The sequence below is a fragment of the Rhinoraja longicauda genome, chromosome 24 (assembly GCF_053455715.1).
Source record: "Rhinoraja longicauda isolate Sanriku21f chromosome 24, sRhiLon1.1, whole genome shotgun sequence".
In the NCBI taxonomy this organism is placed as follows: domain Eukaryota; kingdom Metazoa; phylum Chordata; class Chondrichthyes; order Rajiformes; family Arhynchobatidae; genus Rhinoraja; species Rhinoraja longicauda.
This window is the reverse complement of record NC_135976.1, coordinates 25,594,785-25,610,536: the sequence shown is the minus strand read 5'-3', so window position 1 is coordinate 25,610,536 and position 15,752 is coordinate 25,594,785. Positions and strand designations below refer to the sequence as shown.

Genomic DNA, 15,752 nt, shown 5'->3' with positions numbered 1-15,752 from the left:
CCTGTACATGTAGTTGAATATAGATGTAAAGAATATTAGGTTATGTTTAAAAAGTTAATGTTATATTTTTGGTTATAGTTTGATATGCATTGTTTTATGTACAAGTAGTGGTAATGGCTAATAAAACTGAATAAATAAAAAGGGAAAGGGAATGAGGAACCCACCCCCCACATAAAACAAACCAGAGAACATACTTTTTAAACACACTAAAAATAACAAACAATAGACGAAACAGACGGACAGACTGTAGGCGAGGCTGCCATCGCCACGCCACCCGATGACTCATTCTTAAGCATCTAAAATCCTCCAGTTTTTTGTGGAATTCCATGGGTTCACAATGATACTGAAACATGCAGTCACACTGACAACAATCATGCTAAAGATTAACTTTGCCTCTAGCTCATTAACCAATAGGAAAATAATCCTGTTTCTTGGATACTTGCTTACACAGAAAGCAAAAGAACTAAACATTCTCTACCAGTAAATGGGTGTGGCTGAGAACACTTGAGAGGTTATTGGGTAATTTCGTGCATAAAGGTGCACTATAAAGAAGTGTCAGTCACAGTAACTTCAGGCAGAGGTTTCCTTCTCCAAATGGCTGTGACTCCGTCATTTAAAGAACAGGCTGAATACCTTGTCAATATTCTGCTGGGAGAAGAAGATGATGACAATGATCCTTCGATGGGCTTTCGATGCCTTCCGCCCAATTCGGAATCTGCAGGTAAAGTTCTTTATACTGTGCAGATATGCCTGGTATTTTACCTTGTGAAACTGCCTAATTCTCTATTCCTTAGGAATAACCTACAACTATCTGAATGTTCTGCCCTGTATTTGTGCCTGATGCTCTGACACTTTAGATTCCGGTTTCTAAACGCTTTAACTCCCCCTCCCATTCCCACACTGACCTTTCTGTCAGAGTGAGGCCCAGCGCTCACTTTGGAACAGCATCTCATAATTTGCTTGGGCAGCTGACATCTCAGTGGTATGAACATTGACTTCTCTAATTTCAAGTGACCTTTGCTTTCCCTCTCTCTCCATCCCCTCCCCTTTCCATTTCTCCGACCAGTCTTACTGTCTCCGACTATATTTTATCTGTTTGCTTTGTTCTTACCTTCTCCCAACTGACAATGATCTATTCTACATTTTCCTTGATCTCAATTCTCTTTGTCCTGTTTTCACACCTTACACTTCCTTAACTATACACTTCCTTACCTCCCACTACCCTGACATCAGTCTGAGGAAGGGTCTTGACCCGAAACATCACCCACTCCTTCTCTCCAGACATGCTGCCTGTCCCACTGTTACCCCAGCATTTTGTGTCAATCTTCCATTGTAATGCCTATTCTCTACTCCACAGTTTCTCTATCCATTATTATACTCTATCTATTAGTGTCCAATATTCTATTCCATAGTTATACCTACTAGTCCACCCCCAGTTATGCCCAATACTCAATACTCAACATAGTTACGTCCAATATTCCACTCCGTAACTATGCCCAATGTTTTACCTAATAATTATATTCAGCACTCTCTATGAAGTAGTTATGTACACATTTTCATTTCATAGATGTGCCTAATTGTCAACCCAGCAGATATGCCCAATACTGGGCCCATCGTCATGCCCAATATTCTTCTACCTTATGATTGTGCTCAAACTGCACCCGTAGTTATGACCGATACTCTACAGCACAATTGTGCTTAACACTATGCCCCATAGATATACCCAGTGCACTGTCACATATAGTCTGCTCTTGTTTCTGCATAATTGCATATTGCAATTGCAATTGCATAAGGAGCTGTAAGATTGATGATTGGGAATTTAATTGATGACAAGGAACATCTTAATGGAGAAGAATATATATATGAAACTGTATAGATAAAAAAGGGATTTATAGCATCAATGGTAATGCAAAGGTTATGCAAAAGTAGTGACCATTAGAGCTTGTAGCGTAAAACTCCAATAATCCATCCTTTATTCGGAAATAGTTTGCCAACTGATTCATCAGATGCTGACCTCCACGCTCCCTTTATTGTACAGATGCCTTGGTTTCCATGCATTCTTGAAATGCACTTGGTTCTGTTTCCACACATAACTGAAATTCGCCTAGTCCTGTTTCTCACACTCTCTTTCTGTGCCTTTGTTCCCTTAACTTCCTTAAAATTAGTGTTCATTGGAAGATTTATTATTCTGCTGGGTGACATTTTATAAAAATAAGTGAATTGGAATAGGAATAGATTCTTCAGTCATGGGGGAGATTTGCTCATCCCACTCCACCAAAGTCCTGAGAATGTCAGATGAACAGAGTTTTTCACTGTACAAATTGATAGATTACTGGGCCTGTGCATATGATAAAGAATTGGGCAAAAATGGAGCAAGTGCTGGAGATACCCAGCAGGTCACGCAGCATCTCTGTAAAGCAGCAGGAAATAGTGTTTACATTGCAGGATGATCATGTTTTATTAACCTGGAAATGGTAGAAACCAAACAGCTACAGAGAAGGAAGAGGAGTGGCGAAAACAAGGGGCCATATCTGGGATGGAGTCCACGGTCAACCTGAAATAGAATTATAGAGTCATACAGTATAGAAACAAGCCCTTCAACCCACTGTCCATGCCACCCATTTTGCCATCTACACAAATCCCATTACATGCACTAGAATTGTATCCTTTCATGCCTTGCCTATTTAAGTGTATCTAAATGCCTCTTAAACATAGTACTTGAATCTAATTCTATCACCTCCTCTGGGAGAGTGTTCCAATTATCAACCACTGCCTGGATAAAAATCTTGCCCCTCAAATTTCCCTCTAATACTTCTTCTTTTCACCTTAACCCTATGCTCTCGTATTTTGATATCCCTATTATGGAGAAAAAAAGATTTTCTCTATCGAGCCCATCTATGTCTGTCATAATCTTAGATACTCATACCCATCAGCCTCCTTTAATCTAGGGTAAACAACCCTATCCAATCTTACTTGATAAGTAAAGACTTCCAAACCAGGCAACATCCTGGTGAATTTCCTCTGCACACTCTCCAACACAATCACATCCTTCCTATCGTGTGGTTAGCAATGTTACACACAATACTCCAAAAGCAGCCTAACTAGTGTTTTGTCAAGTTGGAACATAATGTCTATGACTTATATTCTATCCCCTGACCTTTGAAGGCAAGCACGCCATATGCTTTCTTCACCAACTTATTGATCTGTTTTGTTGCTTTCAGGAAACAATGGGCTTGAACCCCTAGGTTTCTTTGTTCATCAACATTCCTTAGTGCCATACCATTTACTGTATGTTCTACGCATTGTTGTCTTCCCAAAATGATAACCTTGCAAATCTTGGGAATAAATTACATCTGCCAATGCTCTGCCCACCTTTCCCTTTGATCTCCATCCTGCTGTAGACTTCAACAACATCCTCGCTCTCCGCAACGCCACAATTCTGCAATCTGCAAACTTACTAAAAATACATCCTACATTCAAATCCAAGTTGTTAATATTTATCACAAACAGCAAAAGTTCTATCACCGACCCCAATGGTATGCCACTGGTCACATACTTACCATCAGAAAAAACAACCTTTCACCATTACCCTTGTTTCCTGTCACCAAGTCAGCTTACCTCGTCTCAACCTTCTGGATCAGCTTACGATGCAGAACCTTGCCAGATGCTTTACGCCAGGTCAGCTCTGTTTCTCTCTCCGCTCATACTGCCTAACCTGCTCGATATTTCTGGCACTTTCAATTTTATTTCAAATTTCTATCCTTTGCAATTATTTTGATTTAATTTAGTGATTTTTTTTTGTGTTCTAGAAGAGCAAGCGATCAAATCTATAGCTCGTTGTCTTCGGGAAACTGGAGATCTGATAGACAAGGAGCATTTGATTTCCTTCACAAGTGAATTTCAGACACTGGCAGCAAACCATGCAATGGACCAGGTACGTGATTGAATTTATCCACCAGCCAAGTTAATACCTTCTCTCAAACAAATCACAAAGTAATCCTTGTCAAGAGGATTACAGTGGAATTAAAATGGGGTTCAAACTGTCTTTCCATGCCTTCAATGGTTCATTGGTCCTTTATTGTCACGTGTACCGAGGTACAGTGAAATTTGACTTACCATACAGTCACACAAAAAAGCAACAAGATACAAAACCACATAAAGATTAAACATAAACAGTCACCACAGCGGCATGTGAGAATCCCCAGGACACACAGCATAGGCAGAGACCCACAGCCATCAGTTCAATGTCTGGGCCACACACACACTCCTTCACCGTGATGTGTCCAGAGTTGTAGCGACCGTTGCCACTCTCTCTGCAGTCCCTGTCTGCCTAAACCGTCAGAAAGCCGTCCACACTCGCACCAGAGTTCAGGATGCTCTCATGGCACAATGTCCTCACAAACACTGAGATCACTGCATTCACAGCAATCCCTCCAAGTCCCCACCAGTGCAGGCAGCACGTCCATCCTGATTTCTGGTGACCACACATTCCCCCCTGTGATGGAAGGCAAATAAATTCTACCTTCTTCCTCCTTTACTCCCACGGTTGGGGCGATCAAAACATCCGTAGTCGGGGCGATCGAAGCTCCCGCGGTCGCGATCGAAACCCCCGCAACGGGGCGATCGAGGCTCCCGCGATCAAAGCGGTCGAAGTTCCTGCGTTTGGAGCTCCCAAAGTCGATCCCTAACAAAGGGACTGCCAGCTCCACGATGTTAGGCTACAGTGCGGACGGAGATACGATACGGAAAAAGTTGCATCTCCGTCAAGAGAAGAGATAAAAAAAGTTTTCCCCACCCCCTACATAAGACAAAACTAACGACACACTAAAACATACAAAGAAAACAGACGAAAAACACCAAAAGAAGAAAGGGACGAGACAGGCTGTTGGCATGGGTGTCACTTATGGCGCAACCCGATGGAATTGAAGACATTTGAAGACATTGTGAGCATGTGGAGGACATGGAATAAGCAAGATATGGATCAGTTCTCTGGTTTGCAATTGTCAGTACTGGTCAGTCTAAAGACTGTAAGTTTGAATCTCATTTCAACGCAGTGCTGGCCTGATAGTGGTGTTGGTTTACCTGAAGTCTACCTCACAGGTGGTTAAGAATCTCACGGTTATTCAAAGAGGGCCAGGGAATGAGTCCTCTCTGAGTCTTAGCCAATATTAAACCCTGGAAAGAGTGCAGTGAAGATTTAAGAGGTGTTGCCAGAGCCTGAGGGCCTGTGCTATAGGGAGAGGTTGGGCAGGCTATGACTTTATTGCTTCAAGTGCAGGAGGCCGAGGGGTGATGGAGTATAAGATCACAAGGGGAATATATAGGGGAAGTACACAGTGTCTGTTACCCAGAGTAGGGGAATCAAGAACCAGAGGACAGGTTTAAGGTGAGAGTGGAAAGATTTAATAGGAATCTAAGGGGTAACTTTTTCACACAGAGATGGGTGGAATTAACTGCCAGAGGAGAGAGTTGAGGCAGATACTATCGCAACATTTAGATATGTTTATTTTCCATTTTATCCACCAAAATGGAATATTCATATTTTCCCACGTTACAGTAGATTTGCAGGATCTTTGTTCATTCATTTAATGTATTACTATCACTTTGTTGCTAATGTATGTTCCGTCACAATTTAACCATATAACCATATAACCATATAACAATTACAGCACGGAAACAGGCCCGTTCGGCCCTACCAGTCCACGCCGACCACTTTCTCTGACCTAGTCTCATCTACCTGCTCTCAGACCATAACCCTCCAATCCCCTCCTATCCATATACCTATCCAATTTACTCTTAAATAATAAAATCGAGCCTACCTCCACCACTTCCACCGGAAGCTCATTCCACACAGCCACCACCCTCTGAGTAAAGAAGTTACCCCTCATGTTACCCCTAAACTTTTGTCCCTTAATTCTGAAGTTATGTCCCCTTGTTAGAATCATCCCCACTCTCAAAGGGAAAAGCCTACCCACGTCAACTCTGTCCGTCCCTCTTAAAATTTTAAAAACCTCTATCAAGTCCCCCCTCAACCTTCTACGCTCCAAAGAATAAAGACCCAACCTGTTCAACCTCTCTCTGTAGCCTAAGTGCTGAAACCCAGGCAAAATTCTAGTAAATCTCCTCTGTACCCTCTCCATTTTGTCGACATCCTTCCTATAATTTGGCGACCAGAACTGCACACCATACTCCAGATTCAGCCTCACCAATGCCCTGTACAATTTCAACATTACATCCCAACTTCTATATTCGATGCTCTGATTTATAAAGGCAAGCATACCAAACGCCTTCTTCACCACCCTATCCACATGAGATTCCACCTTCAGGGAACAATGCACAGTTATTCCCAGATCCCTCTGTTCCACGGCATTCCTCAATTCCCTACCATTTACCCTGTACGTCCTATTTTGATTTGTCCTACCAAAATGCAGCACCTCACACTTATCAGCATTAAACTCCACCTGCCATCTTTCAGCCCACCCTTCCAAAAGGCCCAAGTCTCTGTAGACTTTGAAAATCTACTTCATTATTAACTACACCACCTATCTTAGTATCATCTGCATACTTACTATTATTTATTTTCCTACCCTTTGATCTTCGCATCATCAACAAAGTTAGCAACCTTTGTGCCTTTCCCAAGTCATTTATCCACATTGTAAAAAGTTGAAATTCAAGCATTGATCCTTATGGCATGCTCTTGTTACATCAAGTCAACCAGGAAAAGTATCCATTGACGTCTACCTTTTATTTCCTGTTTTCCAGCCAATCCTTTATCACTATCAAAGTTATCTCCTACATCACAAACTTCCATTTTCTGCATCTTATTAAACATTCTTCTGGAAATCTGAGTGTAGTGCATTCACCTCCATCCATAACATACATTATTTCGTCAAAGAACTCTGATAAATTTGTTCACAATGATTTTCTTTTCATGAAGGGTTCGCGACCCAAAATGTCATCTCATGGCTATTTGGATTTCATGTTTACCACATTACTACGTTAACTACACTTCCAAAGTTGATTAGCTGTAAAGCCTTGGTTCTTATTTCTCAGTGTTGGTTCTTCTTCTTTTTGTATCCACACGCTAGATATTATGTTTCAGCCAAAACTGAACACAACTCTTAGCAATATCATTGTTCTTTACGAGGTCCTCAGCTTTGCATTCATGCTCCAATAGAGGACATCTCAATAGGTGCTCCATAGTTTGTGGTTCAGTGCCACATATGCAGATGACGTCTTCAGTGTCTATATAACCCCACTTCTCAAGAGTCGCTTTACAACGACCAGTACCAGCTCTGTCTGTTGAGGCGTCTCCATTCAGCCCAGCTTGATTGGGCCCTAGGAGGAAGTTCTTCTTTGGCACTTATGGACATGTATGTTATTGATGGGAGATTGGCTAGTCTCTCTTCCCATAATGCAACTCTAGTACCTTCAGCTTCAGCATTTGGTTCAACTTCATTAAGGAAGTTTTTCCTGGACTTTAGCCGACTCTTTGCGGGTTCATGGCCCGTTCGGTGTTGGTCAGCCTAGACTTTAATGCTGAAGTTGCAAACGCTGAATGGGACTTAAACCAACAATCTTCTACTGAAATGCAAAAGGGGCAAATAAAGCTGACAAAAGGAATTTCAGAGTTTAGGACCATGACAGAGCTGCCACTTGCGAATGTGCAAGAACCGAATGAGGTCAAATACCTCAGAGGGCTATAGCGATGAAGAAGGTTGCAGTTGGATGGGCTGTGTAAGTTTCAGGGGAACTGAACTGGGAAAGGAAGATAAAAATATTGAGCTAACTTTTAAGTGACTCTCTCCCTCCATCTCTTAAGGCATGTGAACTATTTTCCAATACGGTGAACATAATCTTCCAAAACTTGTTCAAGGAGAATGAATTTGCAGTTGAAAAAAAGCTGCTGAAGATTTCGGCTTCATTGGTAATGCAAACTAAGAAGCAAATTCCAAGTCTTATTCAAGAGATTGGGACAGCCATGATCAATTTTATTGCTACCCCAAAGCTGGAAAGTTGGGTGATGAATTCTAATGGATGGGTAAGTGATGAAAGCATTGAGTGGGTACTCTATTTTAATTAATGGGGGTACTGGGCATGTCCAAATGTCCAAGGGTTGTAAATAGTACACATGGTAAGAAATGTATAGAATCAATAAAATATACAAGAAGGTGGCTCCAGCCATTTTTTCTATCATAGCTTGCACATTGGGGAACTAAGAATCAGGTGACCTCTAAAATAAATAATGTTGGGTGACATGGTTTTGAAGGTTAAAGACCAACATAAACAACACCATAAAAAATAACTCTAGATAAGAGCGTGCATCTAGAAAGACAAATGAATAAATTATCAAGAGCTGTATAACAGGCCAGCAAAATTAATCAGTGTCAGCAAACCACTGCAATTTAATTTTAGTTGGCTGAAATTCAAAAACACTATAGTTATAATAAGCTTATTTAAAAGTAGGCAGACCACAATCTTACATGCACAGTTATGGGCTCTGTACTATTAGGAGGACAGGGGAGTGTGAACAAAAAATGCTTATGACACCTGAACTGAAAGTTTCGAGTTATGCTGGCTGACGATAAAGAACTGACTTTTTCCTAGTTCTGGTGAAAGATCATTGATCTGAAACATCTATATACTAAAACTCTCGTTTGTTATCTTGTTTGTGACTGAACTTCAGCTAAAACGGTGCACGATAGCATGACCATTTTAGGCCCACCTTACTCACCATTGTCACTTTAGTGATAATGCAAGTAGTTTTATTGAAATCGGTGTTATATTTTTTAAGTTATTCACATTTTAAAGTTTAAAAGGAGGGGAGTGGGAGGGGGGAAGGGGGGAGTGGGGGAGAAGGGAGAGGGGGGGGTTGACGAGAGAGGGGAGGGGGGGGGAGGACAGGGTCCACTTTGTTTAGTTAACTATATTTCTTTCTGCACATAACCTGATATGCTGAGTATTTTCGGTATTTTTTGCTTTATTTCAGATGTTCAGCATTTGCTGCATTTTGTTTAAAATGTGGAAAACCAATAAAGATCTTAAACTATGAATAGATTGGGGAGTGTTTTCTTATGGGAGTGGCTGGAATAGGAAACTACTACAGTAAAGGCTAAATGGTAAACTATGGAGAGTTAATTCAAAAGAAAGTAACTTGGAAATGTAGACTATAAATGGAATGAGACAAAATTTGTCAAGAATATCAGCACACCATCTGAACAGTTTTTTAGGTGCTGCTAATACACAGGGAATAGGTTAATAAAAAGATGAGTATATATGAGGATGGCGATATAGGATAAAGAACTCTTCCAGTCCATGTGCAATGAAGGGAAGGTCCCACAACAGCTGAAAGATGCCAGCATAGTCCACATCTACAAGAGGAAAGGCAACCGCCAGTCTTGCGACAATCATCGAGGCATCTCCCTCCTGTCCATAGCTGGGAAGATCTTAGCTCGCATCCTGCTCAACCGTCTCATTCAACACCTTGAGCAGGGTCTCCTTCCAGAAAGCCAGTGCGGTTTCCGTGCTGGACGTGGAACTGTCGACATGATATTTGCTGCACGCCAACTTCAGAAAAAATGCCAAGAGCAGCACAGCGACCTGTTCGTGACCTTCGTCGATCTGACAAAGGCCTTCGACACTGTCCAGCAGAGATGGCTTGTGGAAGATAATGCAGAAGTTTGGCTGTCCCAGCAAGTTCATCACAATTGTCCGACAGTTCCATGACGGCATGATGGTGAAAGTGCTAGATGATGGAGACGAGTCGGAAGCCTTTCCAGTGACAAACGGCGTGAAGCAAGGTTGTGTTCTTGCCCCTACACTCTTCAGCATGGTCTTCTCTGCCATGCTGACTGATGCTTTCCGTGACTGCCAGGATGGAATACACATCAGGTACAGGACTGACAGCAGGCTGTTCAACCTCAGGTGCCTGCAAGCTGTTACAAAGGTGAAGGAGACCATCATCAGAGATTTCTTGTTTGCTGATGACTGCGCCCTGAACGCCAGCACAGAGCAGAAGATGCAGCATGAAATGGACTGCTTCTCACAGGCCTGTGACAACTTTGGTCTCTCCATTAGCACCAAAAAGTCTGAAGTTATGTACCAGCCCGTGCCTGGAAAGCCCTACCAGGAACCACACATCACGGTGAAGGGGCAGAATCTACAGGCAATCGACAGCTTTACCTATCTGGGCAGTACACTCTCGGGAGTGGTGAACATTGACGCTGAGGTCAACAACAGGATTGCCAAGGCCAGCGCTGCCTTTGGGCGACTCCGTGAGAATGTTTGGGAGCGGAGAGGACTCAGCCTTACCACCAAGCTGAAGGTCTACCGTGCAGTGGTACTCACCACGCTTCTCTATGCCAGTGAGACTTGGACTGTCTACAGCAGACATGCCAAACAGCTCAACCACTTTCACTTGAGCTGCCTACGCAGACTCCTTCACATCCGGTGGCAGGACAAAATTCCCGACACGGAGGTCTTAGAACGGGCCGGAATCCCCAGTGTCCACACCCTCCTACGGAAAGCCCAAGCCAGATGGGCAGGCCATGTCATCAGAATGCCTGAGAGTCGACTGCCAAAACAGCTTCTGTATGGAGAACTGTGTCAGGGCAAGCGCTCAGTAGGAGGACAGAAGAAACGGTTTAAGGACTGCCTCAAAGTGTCCCTCAAAGACTTGGACATCAACCTCAGCACTTGGGAGTCTCTTGCTCTGGACCGTCCAACCTGGCGTAGCAAGCTCACCACAGGAGCCCGTGCAGCAGAGAACAGACGCACTGCAGAGGCCCAGAGGAAACGCACCGCTCGCAAGGCCCGGGCTACATCCACTTCCACTGCAGCACCCATCCACTTGTGTCCTACGTGTGGGCATGCCTTCCGGGCCCTGATTGGCCTCACCAGTCACTTCCGGACCCACAGTCACCAATCCTCCAACTGAAAGTGAAGTCATGGTCATCTTCGAAACCGAAGGACGAACAACAACAACAACAACATGACTGTGTTCCTGCATTCGACACCAACACCATTGTCAAGTTTGCAGACGACACAACGGTGATCGGGCTGATCACCGACGGTGATGAAACAAAATACAGAGCGGAGGTGCAGAACCTGGCGGACTGGTGCTCGGATAACAACCTGTCCCTAAATACCACCAAGACCAAAGGAGCTGATCATCAACTTCCGTAGGTCACACAACGTGGAATACGCCCCGATCTTTATCAATGGGGACAGTGTGGAGAGAGTGTCCAGCTTCAAGTTTCTGGGCACTCACATTTCGGAGGACCTAACATGGTCCAATAACACTGCTGCGCTGGTCAAGAAAGCACAGCAATGACTGTTCTACCTAAGAACACTGAAAATGTCTGGTCTACCCCAACAGCTGCTGACGACCTTCTACCGCTGCACCACAGAGAGCATCCTAACACATGGCATCCCTGTGTGGTGCCTCAGCTGCACGGAGGCAGAGAGGAAGGCTCTTCAGCGGGTAGTCCATAGAGCTCAGAGGACCATCGGAACACAGCTACCAGCCTTGGAGGGCATCTACAACACACGAGGCCTCAGAAAAGCCACCAGCATCCACAAAGACTCTTCACACCCCTGCAACAGTCTGTTCGAACTTTTACCATCGGGCAGACGATATAAGACCTTCTACGCCCGCACCTCCAGACTCAGGAACAGATTTATCCCCAGGGCCATAGCTGCTATGAACCGATCCTGCTGAGTCGGATGGTCACATCGCACAGTGAACCGGCACAGATCTACTTGCACTTTATTCTGTTTTAAAACTGTTCTAATTTGTTTCATTGGGTTGTTTAAATTAATACTGACTAGCTAATTAATTTATTGCATCGTATGGGAGGCGCATTCCCAATCTCGTTGTAACCCTGTACAATGACAATAAAGATATATTGTATTGTATTGTATTGTATTGTATTGTATTGTATTGTATTGTATTGTATTGTATATATGAGGATGGCGATATAGGATAAAGGCATAGACTTCACTTTAGGGAACAAGAAGAAACTTAACATTGAAATATGCAGTGTTGTATATTGCTGTACTTAAACATAGAAATGGACCAATACTTTTGGTAGTCGAATTCCTGTCTGTGTGCCCCATGTTTATCAAAATAAACAATATTTTAGAAAGTTGTTTCTCCTTTACATTGGTTTTTAAAGTAAAAATATCAACATTTACTAATTCATCTCTCTCCCTTAATGGTTCCCATTATCACCTTATCAGATTCCTTTGTGACCCATTAACAACCTCCACCTTCCTCCCTATGCCTCTTTTTCTTTGTTTTAATCTTTGTTTGCTTCCATCTGTTCCCCCAGCTCACCAATGTATCCACGATTTCTAGGATCACCTCCTTGAGTACTCTGGGATGCAAACCATCAGGCCCTGGGGATTTATCTGCCTTTAATCCCAACAGTTTACCTAACACCATTTCCTGACTAGTGTGGATTCCCTTCAGTTCCTCCCTCCCATTAGATCCTCGGTCCCCTAGTATTTCTGGGAGATTGCTTGTGTCTTCCGTAATGAACCAAAATACTAATTTAACTCTTCTGCCAAGATGTCTGGTAAGGTGTATACACATGAAGTAATGTATATGGTGATGGAATATTCACAGGAAAGGGGTCCTGTATTCATGGTAGGATACAGTATTCATGGTAGGATACAGTAGGATTGCAAATGATAAACACAGGCAGAAGTGTATACAATAGTTGGAAAACATGAATGGCTGCTGTCACATTTCCGTCTGTTTAATCACATTTTCTTTCTTTCAGACAAATATCGATATTGAGTGAGAAACATCCAAGAAATCCAGTCAATGGCTATCTACCACCACCACCCTGCAAAAAAGATTATTGCACAGAAATAATGTGATTCACTATTTGGACAAAGCCATTGAAAATGATATTTTCTAAGACCATCATTGAGTGTTGGCCATGGTGCATAGTTAGCAATTTTGGAAATATTGAATTGCAATCATCTCTCCACCTTGCCAAATCTGATTGAATGTTTCTATAATCACCAGTACGTATTTATAAATGTTGCTATTCTCTATAAATCTGAAATGCAGGCAGTCGTAAAGAAGTGTCAGGTTCTTCACCTTTACCTTACTGTTCTATTCAATGAACCTACTTTGGAAGTATGTGCAAAACAGAACAAAAGCCCAAAGCCCAGAGTGCAAACATGACAGTTTGAAGTTTAGTTGGCATTTGCAGTTTTGGATGTACCAGTTTCAGCTGTTGAAAGGGATATTCTTCCACTTCGAAAAATTTCAGGAGTAGTTAATGACTGAGCACCTAGAACTGAATATTTCAACTTGCGTTTGTGTTTTATTTCAAATTAAGGAAGCATCCCATTGCTGCTCTTGCCACAAAAATGAATGGCATTGAGGCACATCTAGGGCATAAGGAATCTCTGATGAAAGCACTGTGGATGAGGGAGAAGGCAGGAGAATGGGGTTAGGAAGGAGAGATAGATTAGCCATGATTGAATGGTGGAGTAGACTTGATGGGCCGAATGGTCCAATTCTATCACCTATGATCCTATGCGGTGGGGTTTTTCTTTTGAAGATACACTTATTTCCTGTGCACAATCTTTTAAAATTCATTGAGAGATTCTGCTGTCATCCAATTCAACCCCCCACCCCTGCTCCTCTGCTTGAACACGCGCACTGTATCAGAATCTCAGAACACAGTGCCTTGCGGGCACCTGGTAGCAAGAAGGCACAATCTAGATACCAAAGAATAAGTGAAAGATGAGCAGATATACAAATCTGAAGAATCTTGATCTAGTAATATTTGTAAAATATATCAGTTTCAACAGATAACCAATGCAATACATTTAATACCTAATCTTAATCATCTTAATTCACAACATAGATCAATACATTACTGGATACTTAGAGGATTCAATTCAATTCAGTTTAGTTTATTGTCACTGAGGTACAGTGAAAAGCTTTTGTTGCATGCTAACTCGTCAGCAGAAAGACAATACATGATTACAATCGAGCCATTTACAGTGTATTGAGGGAATAACGATTAGTGCAAGGTAAAGCCAGCAAGGATAGTCTGAGGATCACCAAAAAAGTGGATAGTAGTTCAGATACCTCAGGTATTTGTGACATGGGCTGGAAATTGCCTAGAGGCATAAGGTCAGTCATGATATTGGTGAACTGCCGTAACAGGCTTTAAAGGACTACTCCCGCTCTTCATTTTAATATTGAATCTTTTCTCCATGTACACTTATGCTGCTCTGAGCTATTAAAAGATTTTTGAATATGGAGACCATACTGCAGAAATCATTGAAGTTTGTATTTATTTTCACAATTGTGCTTCTAAATAAGCCCTAAGCCATAATCACTTACTTATCATGGCACACTAGCAGATTATGTGGTCCAACAGATCCATACCGACTCCCAGTGCAGCAGTTCTATCAATCCAGATCCCCTTTCCTTTTCTCTCTGACAGATGTAAGGCACCACAGAATGGCTTCCATCATAAGGTGCAGACTAAAGACCCTCCACGGTGACTGCTGAAGCATGAGGAATTGGGGAGGTGAACGCAAGATGCGATGGAGGAGCATAGAAACTGTAAGGGGTTTCTGCGCCGAGCTTTCGCCCGACCTAAGGTCCCCGTGCCTTGCTCTGATCCCTTGACCAGGCCGTGCACACTGGTTCCCCGTGAGTGGTTCGACCCACTCACCCCTTACGGTTCTAGACACTGGACTTAGATGCAGGAGCTCTTATAGTGCAGAAAAATTCAACCAGACCAGATTTGAAAACCAGGGTTTAAATGAAAAAGGCTTTTATTTAGCTCTTGGGACTATTGTCCATGAATACTTATACAGTTCTATAATACATGTCTATAAAACACATACCGAATCACACGAATACTTATAACTATGAATCTTAAAACACACACAGTTCTATAAGACATATACACGACTGTAAGATGGGGAACGTACGACACATCGCAAAATTGACCAACACATATTTCTTTACACACCCAACGTTTATTCACAACCACCCTCCCCTCTACCTAAACTATGTCCAGGATATGTAGGATTTGGAGTACATGCTCACCATGGGGCTATTAGTGGGGTTACTGGCTGTTCGTTTTGCAGTATTTCTTCTCGAGTTGCTTGCCTGTTCCTCTCTCTTGCATCCGTTCTCCTTGCCTGTCGTTTCTTCCTCCTGCATTCGTTTGACTTCCTTCTGACTTGCCTGCTTGCGTTCCTTGCAGGTTTTCTTCTGCTTCAGTTGACTTCGAACCCGGTTTTCTCTGCGCTTCTTGACTTAACTTTTTCACCCAAAAATAGTGGCCAGTTATACTATTTCTGACCCGTCCTATCTCCCGCCAGATCTTGGAATCTCTTTGTTCAAAAAGATATGTATGAGTTTTCTTCTGATCTGCCTTATGTTCGGGGATACCGGGGATGGCCAGACGGTGTTAATTGGGATTTCGTTGTGAGGTGATGGGTGTTAACTGGTTTCCCATCACCTACCAGGTAGTTTTCTATGGGCTATTGTGCCCCCTCACTGAGATGAACTGTTTAGGTCGGCTTGGGGCATTGTGAGTATGCTGATGTCAGCGCCCCAGTGTCTGGACTCCGACCTGGTTTCGTAGGTTTCTGCATGGCCAATACCCATCCTTTGTTCTGGCCGTGGCTTTGCAGAAACCTAGAGACTGGGTTGTAAGGTTTTTACTTTTTGTGGCTGGTCACGAGGTCCTGCGGCCATTTTA

At 42.8% G+C, this 15,752-nt stretch overlaps 1 protein-coding gene across 1 annotated transcript; it reads left to right on the top strand.

The window, feature by feature from the left end:
• The first annotated feature begins 376 nt into the window (after window positions 1-376).
• Window positions 377-14,243, top strand: LOC144605321 (uncharacterized). The gene is made up of 4 exons (XM_078420448.1): window positions 377-721; window positions 3,810-3,934; window positions 7,823-8,041; window positions 12,786-14,243. The coding sequence occupies exons 1-4, from the start codon at window positions 595-597 to the stop codon at window positions 12,804-12,806; spliced, it is 492 nt and encodes a 163-aa protein (XP_078276574.1). The 5' UTR covers window positions 377-594; the 3' UTR covers window positions 12,807-14,243.
• The last annotated feature ends 1,509 nt before the right edge of the window (window positions 14,244-15,752 follow it).